This window comes from Crocuta crocuta, unplaced genomic scaffold (assembly GCF_008692635.1).
Source record: "Crocuta crocuta isolate KB4526 unplaced genomic scaffold, BGI_CrCroc_1.0 scaffold258, whole genome shotgun sequence".
NCBI lineage: Eukaryota > Metazoa > Chordata > Mammalia > Carnivora > Hyaenidae > Crocuta > Crocuta crocuta.
In genome coordinates, this window is record NW_027532842.1 from 6,108,964 (window position 1) to 6,132,537 (window position 23,574).

At 44.7% G+C, this 23,574-nt stretch overlaps 1 protein-coding gene across 1 annotated transcript in view; it reads right to left on the reverse strand.

Annotated features, from left to right (window-relative positions):
* The window catches only part of TNFRSF19 (TNF receptor superfamily member 19), a 91,020-nt gene that overhangs the window by 25,125 nt on the left and 42,321 nt on the right, over positions 1-23,574 (reverse strand). The window contains exon 5 of the mRNA XM_077745424.1: positions 21,257-21,342. Coding sequence (XP_077601550.1) covers positions 21,257-21,342 — 86 coding nt within the window. The remainder of the gene's footprint in view (positions 1-21,256; positions 21,343-23,574) is intronic.

A 23,574-nucleotide genomic window follows, 5' to 3' on the forward strand; every position in this document is an offset into this window, starting at 1 on the left:
GGGAGAGTTGCACAACACTGGGGATGAAGGTAACGCCACTGACCTGTACATTTCCAAATGGCACGTTCTATCACCATAAAAAATGGAAGTGACTGGAGGGTTTCAGAGGTGGAAGGTGATAAGCTCTGTCTTACACTTTAGAGACGAGCACCAGCAGAGGGAGAGAGGATGCCCGGCAGAAGGGGCCACGAGTGGTCCAGACGACATGATGATGGGTCGAGCTGAGCTTGCAGCCAGAGAGGAGTGGTCGACTGGCCATATTTGAGAAATGCTTGTAAGAGCAACTGGATATACTGAATGTGAGTTAGACTCCAGGCAAGATGGAATTAAGAATGATGCGTAGGTTTCTATAAACCACTGGGCAAATTATGGTGCTGTGTACTAATATTGGGGGAGACTGAAAACTTGAGAGACGGTGGGGGGGGTGGAGGAAGGTAAGAAATAAAAAATTCTGTTTTGAAATGTTAAGTTTGAGATACCTATTATCTACCCATGTGGAGCTGTTGAGTTGGCGGATGGCTATACGAAATACAGATTTGAAAATCCTGAGTGCACAGATACCCAAAGCCAAAGGGTTGTCAAAAGCCCTTCTGTATATAATGTTGTTAAAGATAAGGACCTAGCATGGAACCCAGGTACATTGTGAATTTAGGGAATCTGACGGAAAAGGAGGAGTTAGCCTCTGAGATCAGAAGAAAACAAGCAGGAACGGTGTTAAGGAAGCCTGGAAAAGAATGCGTTTCAAGAAGGAAGTAGTAAACCAAAGTTTAATGGGATGAATTCTTCTCATTCTTAAATAACTAGGGTACATCATGGGATTTTATTTTAGGGACTGATTATAGGAAACAAATTTTAACAGTCCAGCAGGAAGTTAAGTAGGTTCGTGATTTTAAAAAATTAGTGACCTTGTTCACTGTAGCTACTTACCAATTTACTGTTGAATAAATTTTTGAGTTAAGATGAAACCAAAATGTGACTTAAAAATATGATGTCACAAAGTAAAATTACAGAAGCAAAGCACAGTGGAAGTTTATAATAAACAGTAATCATGACTTAAGCCAGATCCCACTGCTTATGCAAGATTATTTACATTAAAAAAGTCATTTTTCCAATGAATGCTAGAAAGATCAGACTAGGATTTGCATCTTTTTCCCAAGGAGTCATTCTGACTTTACTTTTGAAGCATCACCCAAATATATGTAATTTTAGCTTGACGTCTCTGTTTTCCAGCATCTGAGACTAGTAAACATTGGCCAGAGTGTCTTCTAACTCCTGTATCTAGAACACACAGTTGTGGGTGTGTAGAACCAAAGGTTCCTGGGGTCAGGCCAGTTTTCAAACATGTTTGAGAGCTGAGTTTCCAAGTTAGTGCTCTAAATGTTTCTATGGACTTTCCTTTTTGAACTGAGAGCACAGCAAAAAATAGTGCAGCTTTGCAGGCCTTCTCCTTCCTTATGCCACACCGTAACTGTGTCTGTTGATAAACACAACTTCTGAGCTTCACTCCTTGTTAAGTTCCCTTCTAGCCCACACACTAATGGCCTGTCCTTTGGTGATTTAAATGCAAGTGAATCAAGGCAGAATCCCAAAATGGCCCCAAGCTTGCTTTCTTTTAATACTCATGAGATGATTCACAAATACGGCTCTATTATAAACAGAGTCGGCCCCTAGGAAGTTAACTTTTATAACTTTGTTTCCCACCTGGCCAAGTTGTATCTAAGCGTCACTGAGGGTAATGAAAGGGGACTGTGAAAGGATATCCTTGGAATCCCCAAAATCCATCCCTATGAAACCCGGTCTATTGCAATGGCACCGACGGGCTCTGCGACCGTGGCATTCTGGGACAGAGGTGATTCCGGCATTCAGAGCTCTGCAGAGCAGGTGATCCTGGGAGCACCCACTGAGGCTATTGGAACGAACTCTCCATCTGGCAGCTCTGACTTCATCAATTTCTTTTTCCTCTGGGCTGCCTGCCCATCATGATTTTATTGTCATTGTCAGCCTGTTACCATGTTTGTAGGGAGGAAACCATGAAGAAAATGTGAAATGCCCATCTTGGGGGGTCAGAGGGGTGGGGGAAATGCAACTGCATCCATTCTTTAAAAAATCTTTTTTAATGTTTATTTATTTTTGAGAGAGAGAGAGAGAAAGAGAGAGAGACAGAGCATGAGTGGGGGAGGGACAGACAGAGAGAGGGAGACACAGAATCCGAAGCAAGCTCCAGGCACTGAGGTGTCAGCACAGACCCAGACTCGGGTCTCGAACTCATGAACTCCGAGATCATGACCTAAGCTGAAGTTGGACCTCAACCAACTGAATCACCCAGGTGCCCCACAATTGCATCCATTCTTAATTTTAAAGGACTAAGGAGTGTACTTCACATTTATGTTTATTCTCATATGCTTAACTGAAGTCATTTAAATAGTAATATCCCTGAGATTCATAATGAATATTACTCCTTGCTATAAGACAGAGTATGTTTATTTTAATGTTTACTTATTTTAAAAATAAACTTAAAATATATGGCTGTGGTCAGTATTTTGAAATGATTCCAGTTTTTCTATGATCACCTTCTAAATTACAGAAGGAAAGGTGCAAATATTGCAGTGAAAACACCAGTTATGAACATCGGAGCCTAAAAGGCAATAAAGTGTTCCGGAAAGCTGTCACCGAAACATTGTGCTCAGTTTCTTAGAACAGATGTGTAACTGGGAAAGCATAACATGCTTTAAATAACAGGTCTATCAGTTATCAGTTCTTATTTGCGATTTTGTCTCTGCTCTTAGGAAATCTTCACTGAAGTGAGGAGTGTTAAATGATCTCTCAGAGAGTAAAAAAAGGCAATTGGTTGTTAATAATTTGGTTCTGACAGAACACTATTATGAATCAAAGGGTTAAAGATAAGGGTGCAGCATCAATATGCTAATTATACTGGATAGTTGTTTTTAATTAGACTCACTGATGAAGCAGAAAATGGAACCAATGACTGTCCAGATGTACTAATATACCTAATAACAAACTAAATGAGCAGATTCTACTGGTCAACAGCTCATACATCAGAGCATATTCCGGTTGTGTTTACATGAAACTGATTTTATAAGTGAGAACTGAAGTAGCAAACACACAGAAAGGCCTGGGCTGCTAATTGCCGGCGGCTCTGCTGGGGGCAGGCACTACTGGAACCGGAAGCATTGCTTCTCAACCCATTTAAGCACTTTGCTCCTGAAGGACTATTGATTAAATCTTTAAAAAGGACCCTCCACGGGTCCATATGTGATACCTGTATATCAGCGTACCTGTATATCCTTTGTTCCTGATGTCTTTTCCTGCTTTAAAACAGACTGTAAAGGGGCGTCTGGGTGGCTTAGCCGGTTAAGCATCTGACTCTTCGTTTCAGCTCAGGTCATGATCTCACGGTTCGTGAGTTTGAGCCTCGCATCTGGCCTCATGCCGAGAGTGCAGAATCTGCTTGGGATTCTCTCTCTCTCCCTCTCTCTCTATCCCTCCCCCCACTCCTTCTCTCAAAATAAAATAAACTTAAACTAGAAACATGGCTTTTTTCAAACAAAAAACTTACTGTAAAACATTGCGCATTCTAACTGTTAAGACCTTTGTTGTAAACAGCCTGGATTTCGAGTCCCCACTTTGCCATATGATCGTCAATGACGACTTTTCGCCTCCATTTCCTTATTGATAAAATCAGGAGAGAACAACGGCCACCTCACAGGATTTTTGTGAGAACTGAATGAAATCATGCGTTTAAAGGGTTAGTAGAGGACCTCACATGGTAAAACTTCTGTGTTAGTCAGCCATGCTTTCCCCCGTTACTACTCAGAATCAGACATTATGTGGTAATTATTATCATGTCAGAATTGGACTGTCTCTCTTAACCAGGTTGACATTACATGGCAGCCAGGCCGTTGAATAAATTGATGGAATGAGCACGTATGTGTCCTAATAACACACCCCTAGAGCACTGGAAAGTTCAGAAGGAAAATTAACAATAAAAACAAACCAAAATAGCTCCCCGCCGGAAGTTTAGGTGCATTTCTTACACAAGACATAGCCCCTCCTGCTTTTACGGAAGGATCCCAGAATCTTACCAATATGATCTAACTGGTAACATTGAGCAATGTTAAAGAACAGTAAGCAACAATTAACAAAATACCTAAACCTCAAGGAATATTGGGACTAAAATGGTAAAACCATTACTAAGAAAATCCTTTAGGAAAAAACAAAAACCTCTAAAGAAAAAAAAATCTGAGGGGCACCTGGCTGGCTCAGTCGGTTAACGGTCTGACTCTTGATTCTGGCTCAGGTCATGATCTCACAGTCGTGAGACTGAGTCCCATGTGGGGCTCCATGCTGGACGTGGAACCTGCTTGGGATTTATTCTCTCTCTCTCTCTCTCTCTCAAAAAAAACACAAAAAAACAACGAACCAACCAACCAACCAAACAACTCTGATAAGCAAATAAGAAAAAATTTAATTATCTGTTAGTTACAGTGATACCTCTGATGATACAAAACTTGGGCATATCTGCCAAGAGTTTAAAGCAACCCCTAGATAATGTTCTCACTTGAGAGGCACAGAAGACAAAGAATGGGACCTGCACTTACTTTTCCTTAAATACATCTTGTCGAGAATTCTCCATGAATGAGATGCAAGCTGATAGTACACACGGAGTATAATTTTTGTGCAAGATTTCCAGATTTTTTCAAAGGTTTATATGAAGTGTTATGGGTATAGATATTTGGAGAGAATAAACTAAAATAGTACGATTCTTCTTTCTTCCCACCTCCTTGAGCACCAAGACAAGGATTTGGACTTATTACCGACACAGTGACGGACAAACAGAAACATAACAAGCACTAAGGGAAAACAAGGTACATATTTAAACCACATGTAGTAAAAGGGGCACCGAAGGAAGAGGGATGTATGGGAATGATGTCTGAAAGGAAGACGCAGAGAAGAAATCTATGTTTTCTCATGGATACATACATTTGTCTGGTTCTACTGCCAACATTTGAATGAATGGTCTCCCCGTATTGCAAAATTATGGCAGAAAAAAAGACCAGTTACAGGGGCAAGGGAATTTGACTCCATTCATGAGGCTGGGTTGGTGACACTCAGACGAACATCTTTGACGTTTAGGACTGCCAGCATGGGAAGAGAAGGGCTCACACTTGAGAGGAGTCAAGAGAAGGAAGAGGTGGTGAGGAGGGAGGTGACTGGAAGCCCGTCTGGCCCAGAAGAGCATCTATAAGCAGGACACAGCGACCAATGGAAAACTGTATCCAATGTTAGTGATATTTTATCCTGTGCCTCTTCGCTCTGCTTGATTTACCTTTTTATTTTTACCAGGAGAGTAGAACCCTCTCTCAAAGTTGGCCACGTGGTAGTAGTCAAGGAAGTCTGTGACAGCATTTATCTGGCAATAAGCTGATGGTACAAAATGAAGTAGGGATTCGGTAGTTTCGAATTCTCATCAACACAGCCCAGTGCGTTTTCTGACCTTAACTGCTAACCTGTGAGTTTACAAAAACTGATGTTAAAAAATAAGTCAGAAAGGGCACCGGGCAGCTCAGTCAGTTGAGCTTCCGACTTCGGCTCAGGTCATGATCTCGCGGTTGACAAGTTCGAGCCCCAAGTCAGGCTCTGACTGTCAGCAAAGCACAGCCTGCTTCGCATTCTGTGTCTCCCTCTCTCTCGGATCCTCCCCAACGCATGCTCTGTCTCTCTCTGTCTCAAAAATAAATATAAACAGTTAAGAAATTGAAAGAGAAATAAGGCAGAAGTCACCAAGTCTGTGGTTGGTGTGTATAGACACGGGCTTGGTTCCCAGCTCAACTGAGACCCTTATTTTCCAGGCAAACCTCCTGCAACTCAATACGCAGCCTCTGACGGCACGCGTCAACAGTCTTTGGGCCGCCAGCTCCTTTCTCCTCTCAGGCGGCACCACCCGGACCCCTCTGCACTGACCGGCGTAGACGCCGACTCACACCACAAAGGGGGTGGTGGTGCTCCGTGAGTACAGAGGGCTCTTATCATGCCGTGAAGTTCTGTCTTGCTCCTAAGCCGAAAACCCCCAGTAAGGATGTCGTGTTTACGCCGCTAGAAACAGTGACTTTAGAACACTCCTGCGCGTCCGGCACCGAACGCTGCTCTGAGAGGTCGACTTCCCAAATACCTGGGTCGTTCTCCTCCTCTTCCCGACGGCCACCACCTTGCTTCTCGCTCACCACCCCTTCCCAGCGGCTCCCCGCGGCCNGTGCGGACCACCGGCCGGATGCAGGAGCCTGTTCTGTGTGGACCAGACGGTAGTGGCTGGGGACTCGGAGCCATAATTCTTCATGGTTTGCTCCCCGGCACTGGTGGGGAGGCCCCAGGGGAGAAGGGCACAAGTCAGCCCGGGGTGTGGGTACGGCCGAGCGCTTACTCCATCACGGTTGACTCCGCTACCAACAGTGAGTGGCAGAGATTTTTAAAAATTGCTTTAAGTGTGGCTTTAGGGGCGCCTGGGTGGCTCAGTCAGTTAAGCGTCCGACTGCGGCTCAGGTCATGATCTCCCGGTTCGTAGGTCGAGCCCCGCGTGCTGACAGCTCAGAGCCTGAAGCTGCTTCGGATTCTGTGTCTCCCTCTCTCTCTGCCCCTTTCCTGCTCATGCTCAGTCTCACAAATAAAAAACATTAAGAAAAAAATAAAAGAAATAAATACATGTGGATTTTATTTCTTAGTCCAAAATGTGAATGTTTCTATTCAGAAAATGAAAATTAACTGCATTTATAAGACATTTTAGTCAAATAGCTGTATTTCTTTTCAACAGGACAAAAGAGAATTATGGATGAACAAGAGAGCGAGTTCTTGCTCTTTAAGATGCATATGTCATCGAAAGTACTATCAGAAATGCAGCAATGAAAGTAAAGGGACCCGGGATTTGAGGGCACTCAGCGCCTGGTGACAGGGCCAGAGCAGGTGTGAGTAGGGCCGAGCAGACGAAAGGGTGGGGAGCACTGCTCAGAGAGAGGGGCTGGGCTGGCGGTGAGGCGTTCAGTCTGGCAACAGACAGAAAGGCCCCTGTGAAGGCCAGGGAGGCCGAAGAGAGTGACGTGAGGGGCTGGAGGTCAGAGCAGATGCCCAAGTTCAAGCACGGCATGGAAAGCATCCCGGGAAGGGAGAACATCCCCGACGGGGGGCTGACGTCACAGTAGTGGAGACTCGGTAAATGACTTCCCTGGACTTGGTTTCTGCTGTTGGTCATTCCGCTTCAGGTCACTTGGCTGAGAGGTCTGGGCCCCACCAGGGCAAACAGGACGAGTATTCCCACGCGTGTCTCTGAGGGACAAGGAAGAGAGGAGAGGAGCAGAGGAGGCAGTTCTCGCGGGGCCGGAAGGTCAAGGGCAGCCCCTCGCCACCCACAGATCAGTCCACGGGGGCAACTGGAGCCCGGCACGGCCACGTGCTGTTCAGAGGAAGCCTGTCATGCCAGGAGCGAGCTCATTACCTTGACGTTCTCTTCAGCACTCGGTGCATTACAAGCCTGCGTCTTCGGTGCTTTAATTATGATCAACACCGTAATTAACCCTGGAAACATTATAAGCCACACAATAGCAGCAGGGTGTCTGTAGAAGTTCTCCGCACAAACGATGAAGTGAAACCCCTGGTTCCTGCTTCCGAGGAGGTTTTTTGTCTTTCATGACCCCGCAGTCCTAGAAGGGCTTGCTCTGCTTGTTTCCTTGACCGGCGAAACAATGAAGCGCTTAAACATCTATACCGCGGAGCACAGAGGATGCCATAAAGGAAACGCATTACTGTGGCCTGAAAGACACACAGGCTCAAAATTGTTTTGCTTCAACGGGGACTGGAGCAAAGATGTGAAACTGGGCCTCTGTCTTTGGGTTCCCTGCACAGAGCGCTTAACCCTTCGGGCGCCAGGCTCCATTCAGGCGCCTGGGCTCCATGTCCTTGTAAAAGCGTGACCTTGTTCATTGGGCCTCAGAGTGGGGAAGGCAGGGTTCAAGAGAGGCACTTTCACCTAAGGACTCCGCGTCCTGTGACTGTGAGGTTCCCTGTTATTAGCAGGGTGGATAATTTTTATTTACCTCGCTGCAGTATTTAAAGATGTAACCTCCTGTGAAATTACTCTAAGATGATGAAACTCAGAATGATTTCCGCCCATTAACTTCCAACTACGAAAAAATAAGGCATCTACATCTGTGCAGAGCTCAATACAGCTAGGTCTACCCTGAAAAGGAAATCTGGATTAAGACTGTGTTTCTTGTTATCTCCTAGTCCGGCAGAAATGATTCTGCTACTAACTTATTTATAGTTTTAGAGTGGACAGAACTTGTGGTAAAGTGGGTAAAGCCCACTCTTGTGTAGCTTGGAACACGAAGCAGATTCAGGAATTCGACCAACGCTTTATTTCCTCTTTCAACACAATTAGAATCTTCATTTGGTGCAGCAGAAACCCGGTCACAGAAAAGCTAAATGTCTGGTTTGAAAGCTGGTGCTGGGCCAGGACTCAAAATCCCTTCCTCCTCACGGGGAAGAGGGTGCGTGAGCTAACGCGTGAGAAACGTGAAGCGGGTACTGGTCCGCACTGGTCCTGGGATGACCAAAGTGGGTGGTTAGGTGAGGTGTCCTTTCAGCACTAATTAGGATTGGACGTTAGATAGAAATTCCCCCGACTTTACTGTTCAGAGCTTTGCCTGCGTGCCTAGGCCCGAAAGTAATAGACACCAGTTATGATGAATTAACATCGAACGAGACGGGTGTGAAATCTTAAGTGAACCTCTTCCAAATGAGTGACCTCCCCGACTTTCGGAAAAAAATATTCCTCTGTGATTTTCTTGGGCATCACAAAGAGCAGGCGAAATAGAATAGGTATTGTGTTATTAATATAACCAATAATTAAATTAATTAAATGCATTGCAATTAAATGTGTTAAACTAAATAAGTTAAGGTAATAATTAGATCTTGAGGAAAGGGTGGAAGGCCTGTTTATTCTCTCATCTGAAAAGACTGTTTCGCTAGTTCCCCTTTCTTCCCTCGCTCCCCTCAAGTCTATTCACAACAGCCGCCAGAAGGACTTTTTAACAATTTCTTAAATAGTTTTTATTTATTTTTGAGACAGAGCATGAGTGGGGGAGGGGCAGAGAGAGAGGGAGACACAGAACCCGAAACAGGCTCCAGGCTCTGAGCTGTCAGCACAGAGCCCGACGCGGGGCTCAAACCCATGAACCGCGAGATCATGACCTGAGCTGAAGTCGGACTCTTAACCGACTGAGCCCCCAGGCGCCCCCAGAAGGACTTTTTACATTAAGTGGGACTGGGGTCTTTACAAGGGCCCACCAGCTACGAGGCCCACACCCTCGCCCCAAGTCCATCCGCTCCACTCACTGCTCGCGGCCTCTGCCCCACTCGCAGCCCCCAGCTCACTGTCTCGCTCTCTCCCTCCCCCTCTCCGCCAGGGGTCTGTCTAGGATCTCTCTAGTTAGGCCTCCCCGACCACCTTATTTTAAACGATAGCCCTTCTCAGGAGCACCAGAATGCCACGTGCGTGAGGGCTGAGAATTTCATCTGTGTGTTTCACTGCGGGGCCCCCAGTAACGACCTCGGGGCTCAGGGAAGGACGCACCTGTCCATGAACAAGAGGACACGCTGACCACAGTCACCTCGGACGTCGCAGAGATGCCTTTTACGATGACGCCGCTGTGTCTATACCACGTGGCGCACCCAGAAGTACTCCTGACACGCTGCCTGAGTTAAAGAGCCTAATACCAAAAAGCAATTCTTGTTTTTCATTTTAAAGAAAAGCACGCCTTGCACGACCACTGGTCATACGAAATGACTGATTTCCAATGACGTTTTCCACTTTGACAGATTTTGCTCCCCGAAAGACAAAATGCGACATTTCGCGCCATAATGCTTGGGTCTCGTGTCAGAAAACGCTAATACAGACGTGCATAAATGTTCTTAAATGCAAGCGAACAGAAAGGTGTCTACACCACATCTTCAAGAGAGTCGGTAAATCAGATCAAAAGAACCCTCTTGGGGTTCCTGCAAAGTTGTCCGTTCACAGGACTGCTCTTCTGAGAGAAATGACAGCAATGTTTTACATCTTTATTGGGGAGATGATTACCCGGGTACATACATCTGTCAAAACTCACCGAACGTGCCTTTTCTTGTATGTCAGTCATATTTCAATTAAGTTAAAAAATTCTTTTGCAGCAGTTTAAAAGAAATACACCCCTCCCTTTAATTATAATTGTGTAAGTATCGAGAAAAGATATTTCTTGAATATTTAAGAAAATGGCTGCATGGTTAATAATACAGACAAGACTTTCATGAAAACAAAATAATTTCTCTGAGATCATCAAAATAATTTTAAAAAGCAGTCAAAAGAATATTTTAAACCCCCAAAGTCGGAGGGTATCTTGAAAAACCTAATTCCGGTTTGCTAGATGACTTCAAGCTTTCAATTTTGACTTTCGACTACCTTTTCCAAATTTGAGTTATTTTACGCTTTGTCTTCCAGTAGAAGGACTCAATTACATTTCATTTACAGTTTCCAGTTTTTTCTTAATTTAAAAATTATTTTTAAACTCTCTCATAGGAATAAAAGAGGTCCTTCCAAGTTCACGTGGAGAGGTCAACATTAAGCCTGCTTGTCTGTGGCATCGGGCCAACCTGGGTTCTAATCCTGGCTCCTCTTCTCTGGGGCTGCACAGAGAAGTACTGCAAGCTCAGGCTGAGAAATGCAGATGAAATATCTGGTTCCCTTCAGAATTCAAGCTTTGCCGTTTTCCACTCTCCCAGTGCTTCTCGTTTTCCTCCTCAAAATGACGTGCCTCAAATTAAATCCCCCTCCTCAAGCATTTGATGGAGGAAGTGGCCAGACGCATTCACCCTTGTTTAAAGACAAAAGATATCCATCCATTGGTGAAGGCGACATATTCCAGGCCTTTCCAGGATTGAGTCCCCAGGGGACCAAACCCAGGTCTCCCGGCCCCGTGAGCCCTTACATACTACCTCCTGGGAATAAACGTCCCCCTGTAGGAAGGGGAAAGCCTTCCAAGCTTAAACGCTGAGGATTTCCACCACGGGTTTGGTACAATCCATCAGAACGCTTTCTCCACATTTATTTAGACGGTAAGCATTTAACAGACACACACACAAAGCACTGCTCCATTTGCAAAAGTCCGCAACTTTGTGAAACAGGCCTGTGGGATTTCATATTTTTTAAATAAACTGCACTTAATCTCACATTCATTTAATTTAGTGATGGCCTTCAACAAACCACAACCTGTTTCTTCATGAGTAAATATTTAAGCCGGCTCACTGACTTTAAATGTTTCAAAGAGACTGCAGATAAAGGGCAGCGGAGTCCGATTTAGAGCCGACTGGGTGAGAACCGACAGCTACCGAGATCACAGCCCGGGGGCCCCTTCTGCATCTCCAGCTCCTAAGCATCTCCACCTTCAGGGGACACTGTCACCTGACTCAGGCGAGGCATATAAACTTTCCTTTCCTTTTTTTTCACACATGGTCTCACGGACCATGAGATCGTGACCTGAGCTGCAATCCAAAGTCAGGTGCTTAACAGACAGAGCCACCCGGGCGCCCCTGAAGAAGTCTTGATTTCTATAACTTGAATGAGGCTGGGGCGAAGACAAATATTTGAAACAGCTACCTAATCGTACGAAGCGGTAGCATCAATAGCACTCTTTTCGTCTCCCGAGGCCAACACACTTAGACTGTCCAGCTATGTTTCCAACATCCCTGGCAAAGGAGGATTTTGCTCTAACACATTTTCAACCTATTTACAGATATCCGCCGCTCAGCTCGGGAAGCAAATGAGCTTAACAAAGGATTAATCATTTCCTAAGGAAATCCGTCTAAAAGCATAGTGATGGCTTTCTGCTTTCTTAAAAAGATTTCAACAAATAAAATTTTATCATCTCCCCACCTCCTTTTCGGGGCCCAGAAAGGAGGGCTATGGCTATATATATAGGGCTATATAACCCCAGGACCCCCACAGGGCCGGCACTGTGCTAAATGGCGCAAAATCCCAGCTGGTTTGGAGCTCCTCCTCGCTGGACCGCAGGCCTCTGCTTCCTGCCTTCCCCATCTCTGCCTTGCTGGATCCTTCCCTCCCTTCCTCCCTCCACCGTGGCCGCTTCGCTTGGCATTAGGGATGCTTAGGACAAAAAATTGACGGATTCCATGGCAGGGCCAAAAAGGTGCGCTCTTGTGCCGGGATTCGGCGGGGAAACTGGCTGACTTCTGGCTCTTTGGTTTCCACATAAGCAACCTTTAGCCACTACTGTTTTAGACCATTTTCCAATAAAATAATGCAACTGTGTAACAGCGACAAAAAGAAAGGGAGATCCTAGGGAAGAGCGGTGAGTAGAGCGGGCAAGAAGAGACGCGCAGTAGCACCTTAACCGACAGGTGAGTGAGTGAAGAGCAGAGGCAACCTCCCCTCCGTAATCGTCTGCACAAGCCAGCGGTGTGTCGTCTTCTTTGATCTCATCGCCTTCCGGTCCCCTGTCCTGAAAGTTCTGTTTCACGGGGAACAGCTACACTTGGACGACTTCTCCTGGGGAAGGTCCCCTATTCTGCTGCGGTAACCACTTGCGCCGGAGACACAGGGGCGCTTGCCCATCTGCCTCTGCAACAGTCCCCAAAGCCAGTCTCCGTCCACGCGACCCGTGGCGGCAACGCACTGGCTGGCCTGAGGACCACAGACGACTTTCGGGGTCCAAGGAACCCTTCGTTAGCACACGGTGGCCTGGTGCACCCAGTGTGCAGAGGGCCCCGGGAGTGCCCGGGAAGTCAGGCCACCTAGAATCAGCAAGCTCATCAGAAGAGCTCCGCTACAGAAACAATGAATATCCAGAGAGAGAATGAAAATCACATCATGGTTCCAAAGCAAATGCAAAATACTCCCGGATTTACGTGCAAGCCCCTCACATAGCCATTTCCTCTGATCAGATTCGGTGAGTGTTCAAGTAGCCCAGGATGGGGGGCACTGGGTTCTGTGTGAATACCAGGAACAGGGTTTCTAACTGCAGTGGTTTATCTGCCAAAAACATTCAGAGAAAAGCTGAAGTGCACTTGTAATTCACCAAAGGCAAGGTCTCTTCCTCTGCCTCCTCCTCCCCTTCTGGGGAAAACCTGAGGACGTGTCATACGCTGCTCATTTCAAAACACTTGCAGTTTACTTCCTTTTAAATTTGTTTTTGTTTTTGTTAAAAGACGCTTTTCCAGGCACCCTTACTTTATTTTTTTATTTTTTTAAAAATATTTTTATTTATTTCTAGGAGAGAGAGAGAGACAGCGTGAGCAGGGGAGGGTCAGAGAGAGAGGGAGACACAGACTCTGAAACAGGCTCCAGGCTCTGAGCTGGCAGTCAGCACAGACCCCGACGCGGGGCTCGAACCCACGAACCGCGAGATCATGACCTAAGCGAAAGTCGGACGCTTAACCGACTATGCCACCCAGGCGCCCCCAGGCACCCTTACTTTCAAATGGCATCGCAGTAGTTGCACACCGAACATGAATACCTTTGGGCGCATAAGCTGTGGGCACTCATCCGCACAGAGGTGTGAACATCACAATATGTGTAACAGAGCAGCCTTAAAATCCAAATGTAGCCCAAATACCCAAATGGTCCTTTAATCAATAATGCCATTAAAATAATGCTAAGATAGTATATGAAAAAAATTACAGCACAAGCAGAGAAAGGCTACAAAGCAGTACATACACCAAAATTACATCTAATTTTCAAAAATCAGTGGTTAAAGATGGGGCGCCTGGGTGGGTTAGTCGGTTAAGCTTCCGACTTCGGCTCAGGTCATGATCTTGCAGCTCATGGGTTCGAGCCCCGCGTCGGGCTCTGTGCTGACTGCCAGCTCGGAGCCTGGAGCCTGTTTCAGTCTGTGACTCCCTCTCTCTCTGACCCTCCCCTGCTCACGCTGTCTCTCTCTCTCTCTCTCTCTCTCTCCTAAAATAAATAAAACATTTATAAAAAAAAAAAAAAGACTTACAATAGTCATAGAAAAAAAAAGTTATCTTTAATGGGCAAACACTTCTTTTAAGGGTTTATTTTGATGTTACTTTTGTCTGTTATTTGGAAGGTGTCCAGTTTCTTTTGAAAAACGATCATTTTCTAAGGCTGTCATTTATTACGAATTGGTGCAGAGGCCGGCTGTGTTTTGAGGCTGGTAAGCCGCGTAAAACTCCTAAATACTTGCAGGCCAACTTAGCTCCTGCTTTCTCTCTCTCCCCGCCCCCCACAGCGACTTATCTGGTCACTTATCTCTTTAGAATCACGTGGCTTGTTTTACAAAGCCCCCAAGAACAAAGCAAACATCTAGGTTAAACACACTTAAATAAAGCTGCGCTGGATGAAAAACCGCTTTGAATTTTTTCAAAACCATGTGTTCCAACCACAGTATTTGTTCCAAATTAAGTAAACATTGCTAAAAGAAATCACACAAAATCTGCATTTCTTATCAGACCTAGGGCAGGATGTAGTTCTTCTAAAATTTCTTGTGTGTTTTTCCCGATTTCCTTTGAATGCTCTAAATGGGTGCATATTTTTAGGAAGCGAAGATAAAAGCGATGAGGAACAAAGCCCTAAGCCGGGACTTTTATGTAAATGGGGCCTGTGATTGAGCTGCAATTTACACTGATGTCACTAATCACCCCGTGCTCCGTGCCCAGTGCCCAACCGTCCTTCTCACAAATTAATGCTATTGATGAGCTGGCAAAGAGGAGATGAGTGGCCTAATCAATCGCCTTCACACATCCATGGCTGCTTTGAGGGGACGAAGCTGAACCGGCTACTGCTAGTCCCGCGGCGTGAGGCCTTGGGCACAGAGAGGAAAGAGGCCAGCCTACGGAGGGTGCTTCAGCCTGGTCTTCTTGCCGCTCAAGTAATCAAACACAAAAGTCGACCGCAGCCCCTTTCCGAGGTATCCTTCACTGCTCACCTGCCCGTGGTGATTGCAAAACAGCATCCAAAGCCAGCGGCATCCTGAGATCCTCCCCACGTGGGACAAGCCCCCACCTCCACATCCTCCAAGCAGCACACCTGGGCTGGGGTGGGCTGCAGGGCAGGTGCGGTCATCACTGCCAGCCGGTCATTGCTGAGCTAACTCTGTGGCAGGTGTGTTTCTGGATCTGCGTTCATGTAGTTCTACTGATAATCCGCCTGAGATATTCCGGGCTCACAGGGTGGAAGGGTTCATGTTAAAATGGCCACACTACTCAAAGCAATGCACAGATTCAATGCAGTTCCTATCAACATTCGAATGGCAAGTTTTTCACAGCAATAGAACAAACCTTCCTAAACTATGTATGGAAGCACAGGACCCTGAACGGCCAAAATAATCTTGAGAAAAAGAACAAAGCTGGAGGTAACATGCTTCTTAATTTCATTTTTTTTAATTAAGTTTTTTAATGTTTTATTTATTTCTAGGAGAGAGAGAGAGAGAGAGAGAGACAGCGTGAGCAGGGGAGGGTCAGAGAGAGAGGGAAACACAGACTCTGAAACAGGCTCCAGGCTCCGAGCTGGCAGTCAGCACAGAGCCCGACGCGGGGCTCGAACCCACGAACCGCGAGATCATGACACAAGCAAAAGTCGGACGCTTAACCAACTAAGCCACCCAGGTGCCCCCGTGCTTAACCTCAAACTGTACTACAAATCTAGAGTAATCAACACAGCATGGTATTCACGTAAAAGCAGGTACACAGATCAATGGAACAGAATAGAGAACCCAGAAAGAAACCCACATATATGAGGTCAATTAATTTATGACAAAGGAGCCAAGACTACACAATGAGGAAAGGACAGTCTCTTCAATAAATGGTGTTGGGAAAACTGGACAGCCACATGCAGAAGAGTGAAAGTGGACCACTTTCTAACACCATATACAAAAATTAACTCAAGATGAATTAAAGGCTTAAATGTAAGACCTGAATCCATAAAACTCCTAGAAAAAAATAGGCGATAAACTCCTCGATATTGGTTTGTGGTGATGATTTTGGGGATCTGACACCAAAAGCAATAGCAACAAAAGCAAAAACAAACGAGCGGGTCTACATCAAACTAAAAAAGCTTCTGCACACCAAAGGAAACCATCAACAAAATGAAAAAGCAACCTACTGAATGGGAGAAGATACTCACAAATCATTTCTCTGATAATGGGTTAATATCCAACATATATAAAGAACTCATACAACTCAAGAGCAAAAAGAAACCTGAATAAAAATGGGTAAGGGGTCTGAATAGACCTTTTCCAAAGAAGACATACAGAAGGCCAACAGGTACATGAACTCATCATCGCTCATGAACAGGTACATGAACTCAACATCACTCATCATCAAAATCACAATGAGATATCACCTCACACTTGTTAGAATGGCTATTAACAGAGAGACAAAAAATAACAAACATTGGCAAGGATGTGGAGAAAAGGGAACCCTTGGCACAGCTGGTGGGAATGCAAACTGGTGCAGCCAGTTTGTGGAAAACAGTATGGAGGTTCCCAAAAAAATTAAAAATAGGACTACTGTATGACTCAGCAATTCCACTGCTGGGTATTTACCTGAAGAAAATGAAAACACTAAGTCAAAAAGCTGTCTGCACCCCATGTTCACTGTGGCATTATTTATGAGAGCCACAGCATGAAACGACTTAAGTGTCCATCGATGGATGAACGGATAAAGAAAATGTGGTATGTGGCCCCCTGAAGAGTTGACAGAAATGTGGGAAGTTTTCAGTCTTGTGTTTCTGTTAAGGCGCTACTTTGGTATGTTCAGGTATTACATCAACGTAAGAAAATGTGTTGAGATTTATTTAAAACTATTCTTTTTTTTTTTTTTAAATTTTTATTTATTTCTAGGAGAGAGAGAGAGAGAGAGAGAGAGACAGCGTGAGCAGGGGAGGGTCAGAGAGAGAGGGAGACACAGACTCTGAAATAGGCTCCAGGCTCCGAGCTGGCAGTCAGCACAGAGCCCGACGCGGGGCTCGAACCCACGAACTGCGAGATCATGACCTAAGCGAAAGTCGGACGCTTAACCGACTAAGCCACCCAGGCGCCCCTATTTAAAACTATTCTTGTGTTACTAATACAGACCGTATTTTCACGACTTGTTTGTGACTTGTTATAAGTTACACATTTAGGGCACAACTTACATCTGTGCTGGGCACCTGCAGGGGTGGCCTGAGTCACCCCTGCAGCACAAGTGTCTTCGGACACCATACGTGAAGCACACAATGCCCTGCTATGACCACAGACTTCATCTGGACTCTTGGTCCTCAAGAGAACCCACTATTTTCTCAAATCAACGTCCCTCCCACACTCTGTAATGAGAACTTCAAAGACCTGTGCTTTTCCAGCCTCTCAGTTCCTTGGCTCCAGCCCGACTTGGCAGAAAACGGTGTCTCTGACTCCACACACACAGAAGCCAAGTCGATGAGCCCCCCTGCCACCAACCGCAGAAGTCCATGTTCACTGGATCCACGCTCCCTTCTCTCCTTACAGCAGGGAGCACTCCCTCCTTCTAGAGAAGGGCGACCCGACAATTATGCTTCAGGGTCCTTTTGCAGCAGACCTTACGTGACTGATCATTCCAGTGTTCTCTCATATAAAACAGTCAGCCTCTCTTGACCTTTCCCTTCATCCTGCAAACAAGCAAACGCGTCTCTCAACCTAAGGAATGAAACCAAACAAAACCCGTCATTGCCTGCATATTCCCGGGTCACCTTCACAGGCAAACTTCTGGACAATTGTCCATAATCATCTCTATTCCTCCCCTTACGTTAACTTGTCGTTTCACTATAATCTGGTTGCATTTCCATTACTCACTAAGATGGTGCTTGTCGCTGTCATCACAGACCTCCAGGGTTCTACGTCCAAAGGACATTTCGCATTTCCAGTGTCAACTGACTCGACCTGCACACAGCGACCGATGGCAGCAGGACGCTCCACGTACTCTCCTGGCCTCCTCGGCCTTCCCTGGCCTCCTGTTTAGTCTCCCTTTCTGGCTCATACTCCTCTAACTGGCCCTTTAGATCACAGCTTGAAAGTCATGGTTCTGTGAAGTCTCCCCTAATGTTCCTACATCATTATCCACTACTCATTCTTAGAGTACCACAGATCCGTCCGGGCACAGGACGGGCTGATCACACTTTTGCATCCATGTGGGTAGTATCTGAACACTGTTTAATTTGGGGTAGTTATTTGACAACTCCCCTACTATACCATAAGCTCCAAGAAGAAAAGAGTTGGGGTCTACTTAGCCATCATTGTGTGCCTGGCCCCAGGGAGGCACTCAAATACTTGCTCAACAGTTAAATGAAAAAGGCTCTGCCCTACAGGACGATGACATGTCTCTTGGCCAATCAGATTCTCTCCTTCAGAAGCATGACCCGGAAGTACAGACCAAGGCGGTCCCTTGGAAGCATGGGGGGAAATGAGGAAACATAAACAGCGTCCCCGCAGGCTCAGAGAGCGACCGTGGTGCTGACCAGAACCCAGGGCGGGACTCAGAGCCTCCCGCTGCAGGGCGGCTGACCACTCCCAGACTCCAGCGCTGCCCCAGGTCCTAAGTAAGGGCTGTCCCCAAGTTCAGAGACGTGCTGGCCTCTCACTACCATGTACATCCTCAAAACAAACCCCATTATTTGAGGCAGCCTGAGTGGGGTCACTTCCTTACAGCGGAGTCTAAATAAAACAGGAACTCCTCAGCAGGAAAGAAATCACTGCAGAAGTAGTTCTTTGTGGATGAGTTGAAATCCTTAAAGTAGAAGAAATGAAAACACAAGGTACCTTACATAACTCCCCCCAGAAGACTTCAAGATCTCTTTTGAGGAGATGAGTTGTGTGTGCCCTGGAATGATTCCCAAGAACTATGCCAAAGGCAGCAAGCCTTCCTTTGCAGAGATAAGGATTAGCACTCATGAAAGACCACCAGACACTTGTTCCATGATTTGAAAGCCTATTACTTTGCACACAGCATTTCCCACTCAGAAAAGTAATTTGTTTTGCTTTGCTTTCTAAAAAGTTGCATTTATGGAGAAATAAATCTGTACATATAAACTAAACTCGTTAATTTTCTTTTCAAATTGTACCTTACTCAGGGCTTTACAACACATTAGAAGTTAAATGTGAAAACTAGGTTTCAAGACTAATTTATGATGTCCGAGCTTAGCCAGATCCCCAGAGGCAAAAAATTCCAGTGCCTCAGACTTATGACCAGATCGTATTCAATTTAAACTGAGTAAATTAAAGAGAAAAAATAACCCTAGTACATTCCAGCTCTAAACTAGGCAATAGCAGTTACTTTACTAAATCTTTTAATGGTAGTTTGGGATCAAGTACATGATCTTACTTTGCCTTCCGGGCAAAATGACGGCTGAGCTGACCCTCAGGCATGGCCAGGTCGCTGCCCTGTTTTAATTGGCAACATGACATGTCCTTTTACGGGCTGTGTAGCATAAAGTATCTATCTCCCCTATGGTTGATCTTTAAAGTTTTTGTTTAATGATGAATATTAAAGCAAACAAAAAGCCAACATGTAGTAGATTACATGTTTGCTTTGCTTCGGGAGACAGAAGAGTGTGGTGGTAAGAACACAATGTTTGGCACTAGACAGACCAGGGTCTGTCTGTGTGTCTCCGCCACTTTCCAGCCAAAATGGAAAGTGATTCACCTTTCTGGCCCTGGGGTCCTCGTTGATAAATTTAGGCTGATCACAGGACAGCGGGAAAGTTAAGGGAAACAACAGTTTCCCTATTATGGCTGAAACGTAACAGTCAATACTGCGTTTGTTAAATGCAACGAATTATCTGGCAAATGTTAGCATATTATAAAAGAGAGGGTCAAGGGGCTCCTAGGTGGCTCAGTCGGTTAAGCATCCGACTTCAGCTCAGGTCATGATCTCATGGTTCGTGGGTTCGAGCCCCGCATTGGGCTCTGTGCTGACAGCCAGCTCAGAGCCTGGAGGCTGCTTCGGATTCTGTATCTCCCTCTCTCTCTGGCCCTCCCCTGCTCACGCTGTCTCTCTCTCTCAGAAATAAATAATAAAACATTAAAAAGAAAAAAGAGGGTCAATACACATTTCTATAAAGCTTAGAATTTTTTTTTTTTGTGCCTTTCTACTACATTAAATGAAGAATAGAAAGTAGTGCATTTTGGTACAGGACCATAATATGGATTGCAAATTACATGATATTCTTGAAAACACAAAGACCTTGCGGCCTTGTCAATAACACAGTCTCTTTCAGTTAGTTCAGAGGATGCTTTTGCCACAGAAAGAAGCGAGAACATGTCCAAGCAGAACCCCAAACATATACATTCGCCACGCTCCCCAGAAAGGCAGGAGCGACTCTGCACGGGATCAAGCACCTCTCATACCCTCCCTGCTGCACACTGGTGCCTGTGGACCCAAAACACAGCTCACGGAGAGCCCTGCTCAGCAAAGACGGCCCTGGGCACCCCCGAGCCCACCTGCTGATTTCTTTCCTGGCCCAGCACCTGGGGGGTCCCATCGGCCAGATCTGTATGTGGGATTAAGAAAAGTGAGAAGCCACCCTCCTTCCTATTCAAGATCAATGCAAATTGAGAACTTGTGTAACAAATACCTTTTCTATCCAAAGGAGATATCTGATTTAAAAAAAAAAAAAAGATCAGTGTTAATTCAAAGAAGAAAAGGCAAACTGTTCCCACTGAGAGTTGTATTTCTGCCATGCAATGGCTTCTCTCTTCCTATTTGTGAAATGAGAAGAATGAAGGAGTGAATGAGGGGAGGGGATATTTAATTTGATGATATGTTAATGAGAGCAGGTGATTCATGGAGAGGAATGTTTCTGGAAAGGCAGGGAAGCCACCACATGACCATGCCTGGGGACTAAGAAGGGGAAACACAGGAATTCTTGGGGCCAAGGCAAAGGTTACGCATTAGGGTTTGGATCACCTAGTTAATTGGAGTCGCCTGAGTTCTGTATCTAAAATGAAAGATAAGAGTCTGAATGAAAGAAGCGGCAGCAACATGTCTGTATTTCACTCTGGGAGTCACGTCAAGGGACACAGTTGGCTGACTGGGGCACACAACAAAAGAACTTCAGATCTTGCCGGAAGCTTGATAAAAGAATGCACATGACGAGCCCCAGCACAGAGAGAGACTGTGCCCCGTCTGCTAACCACAGAAAGGTTTCTAACAGCCTTTGGAGTTCACTCACAGTGCGGCTCATAAGGAGGAGGAGGGTCTCCGCAAGGTACACACTCCATGTCCTGAAAACCGACGAGTTTTGTCTTCCTATAAAATCTAGAAGAGAAAGGAAAACAATCCTCGTTAGCTCTTCCTTCTACGCTCAAAGCCGCAGCTAACAGATCCACGAGAATTTATAAAGTACCAATTCTACTTTTTTTAAAAAGCAACTCAAAGGCTTAAATACAGCAGTGGCTTAGACACATCCTTAGAGGCAGTGAACATGTAAGAAATATCAGTTCTCCTAAATATGACTTTGTAAATTCTACTCAGCCCATCCACACTGAGATGGTGGTCTGGGGAGGGAATAGGAAATCAGTGGTCTTTGGCAATTCTGTTGTAAGTTAAGCGACAAAACCCCTCGTAAATCAAGTGCTAGTTTTTAAACACCTGGAATTCAGAGACCAGAAAAGCCAAGCAAACTACAAAAGCAATGGAAAAATGTAGGGAGATACTTATGTAATTTTCATACGGGGTTATTTTTCTAGGCATGACAAGAAATTCAGGAGTTGGCATGGAAGAGATAACAGCTTTTACCACACACACGTGCACAAACGCATACACACATCCAGGTGCGCACGCACACACACGTGCGCACAATATTAAAGACAGTTGAAGAGCAAAACTAAATAAAGCACCATCAACATAGTTAACGGGCAAAAGAAACCTGAAAAATGGTCCTAATCATAGTATTGTCTGTAATAGAAACAGGCAAAAACATTAATTCCCAAAGAACATTCCACAATTTAAAAATTTCAGTGAAAACGGAAAAGCACGATGCAATTAAATTAAAAAAAATTTTAACATTAAAACGTTTAACCTCATTAAACTAATCAAGTAAATGCAAGTTGCAATGACAATGTACCATTTTTACTTAGAACTCTAGTGAGCGCAGACAAAATAGGCATGTGTCTGGATGCCAGTGGCATTATAAAAGGCCACTTGTACGAGGGCAGCATAGCAACATGCCATGAGAACCCAGAAAATAGTTTATATATCCTTTGACCAGTAAGTTCATTTTTTTGAAATTTATCCTAAAGATACAATCAAGGGGGTGACGCTGTATTAACAATGCAATCATGGTGTTATTTATAAAAAGAAAAAAAAACCCAGTAAGGCACACTTTCAGCATACAGCAGTAGATACGACCAACCACGGTCATCCCAAGGCAATGGAATATAAAGTGGCCTTGAAGAAACAATGACGTAGATCTAGTATATGTATCAGTAGGTTAAAAAAAAAGAAAGGTGAATAACATAATTCCATTTTGTACAAACACATTTTGGTATAGATCCTTTCAGATTTTTTTTTTTTACCAAAGCAGCTAAAATAATTTACATTATGTATTTGCATTGAAAAAATCTGGAAGCATATTATATACCAAATATTAACAGTGATTATTTAGGGGAGCCTGGGTGGCTCAGTCGGTTAAGTGTCGCTTTGGCTCAGGTCATGATCTCACGGTTTGTGAGTTTGAACCCCGCGTCAGGCTCTGTGCTGACAGCTCAGAGCCTGGAGCCTGCTTCAGATTCTGTGTCTCCCTCTCTCTCTGTCCCTCCCTTGCTCATACTCTGTCTCTCTCAAAAAATAAACATTAAAGAAAAATTTTAAAAAACAGTGTTTATTTGTAAATATATTTCAAAATATATTTTTTCTATGACAAAATAGTGGTTTGGAGAATAAATTTGCAGACCAAATTTATAAAGAGCAAGATAGATGCAATTATTTTATGAAATTAGATATTGTAGTAGCAAATCTGTATGGTTGAAGAAAAATCTTTATTTAAAAGCAGGTAAATTATCTCAAATGCTAAGGTATATTCAGTATTTGCCTAACTTCCATTTTCATGTGACTATGAAAATATGTCCATATTGTAATATGGTGACTTTCCCACCTGTTTTTAATTTAAAAATTGAAAAATTAATTTTGTGATGTATAAAGCAATAGTCAAAGAACACAAGTGGAGGGGGTCACACTTCCTGATATTGAAACATATGACAATGCTATAATAATCAATACAGAGTGCAATACACAATACAGTGTATAATATACAGTGCAGTATAATAGTCAATTACAGCTATAATAATCAATAATGGCATAAAGACAGCCACATAGACCAATGGAGCAAGATAGAGAGCCCAGAGATAAACCCCCACATATATGGTCAAATGACTTATGTTTTAACATGAGTGCCAAGGCCACCTAAATGGAGACGGGACAGTCTCTTTAACAAATGGGGCCTGGAAAACTGGACATCCACATGCAAAAGAATGAACGTGGAACCTTACC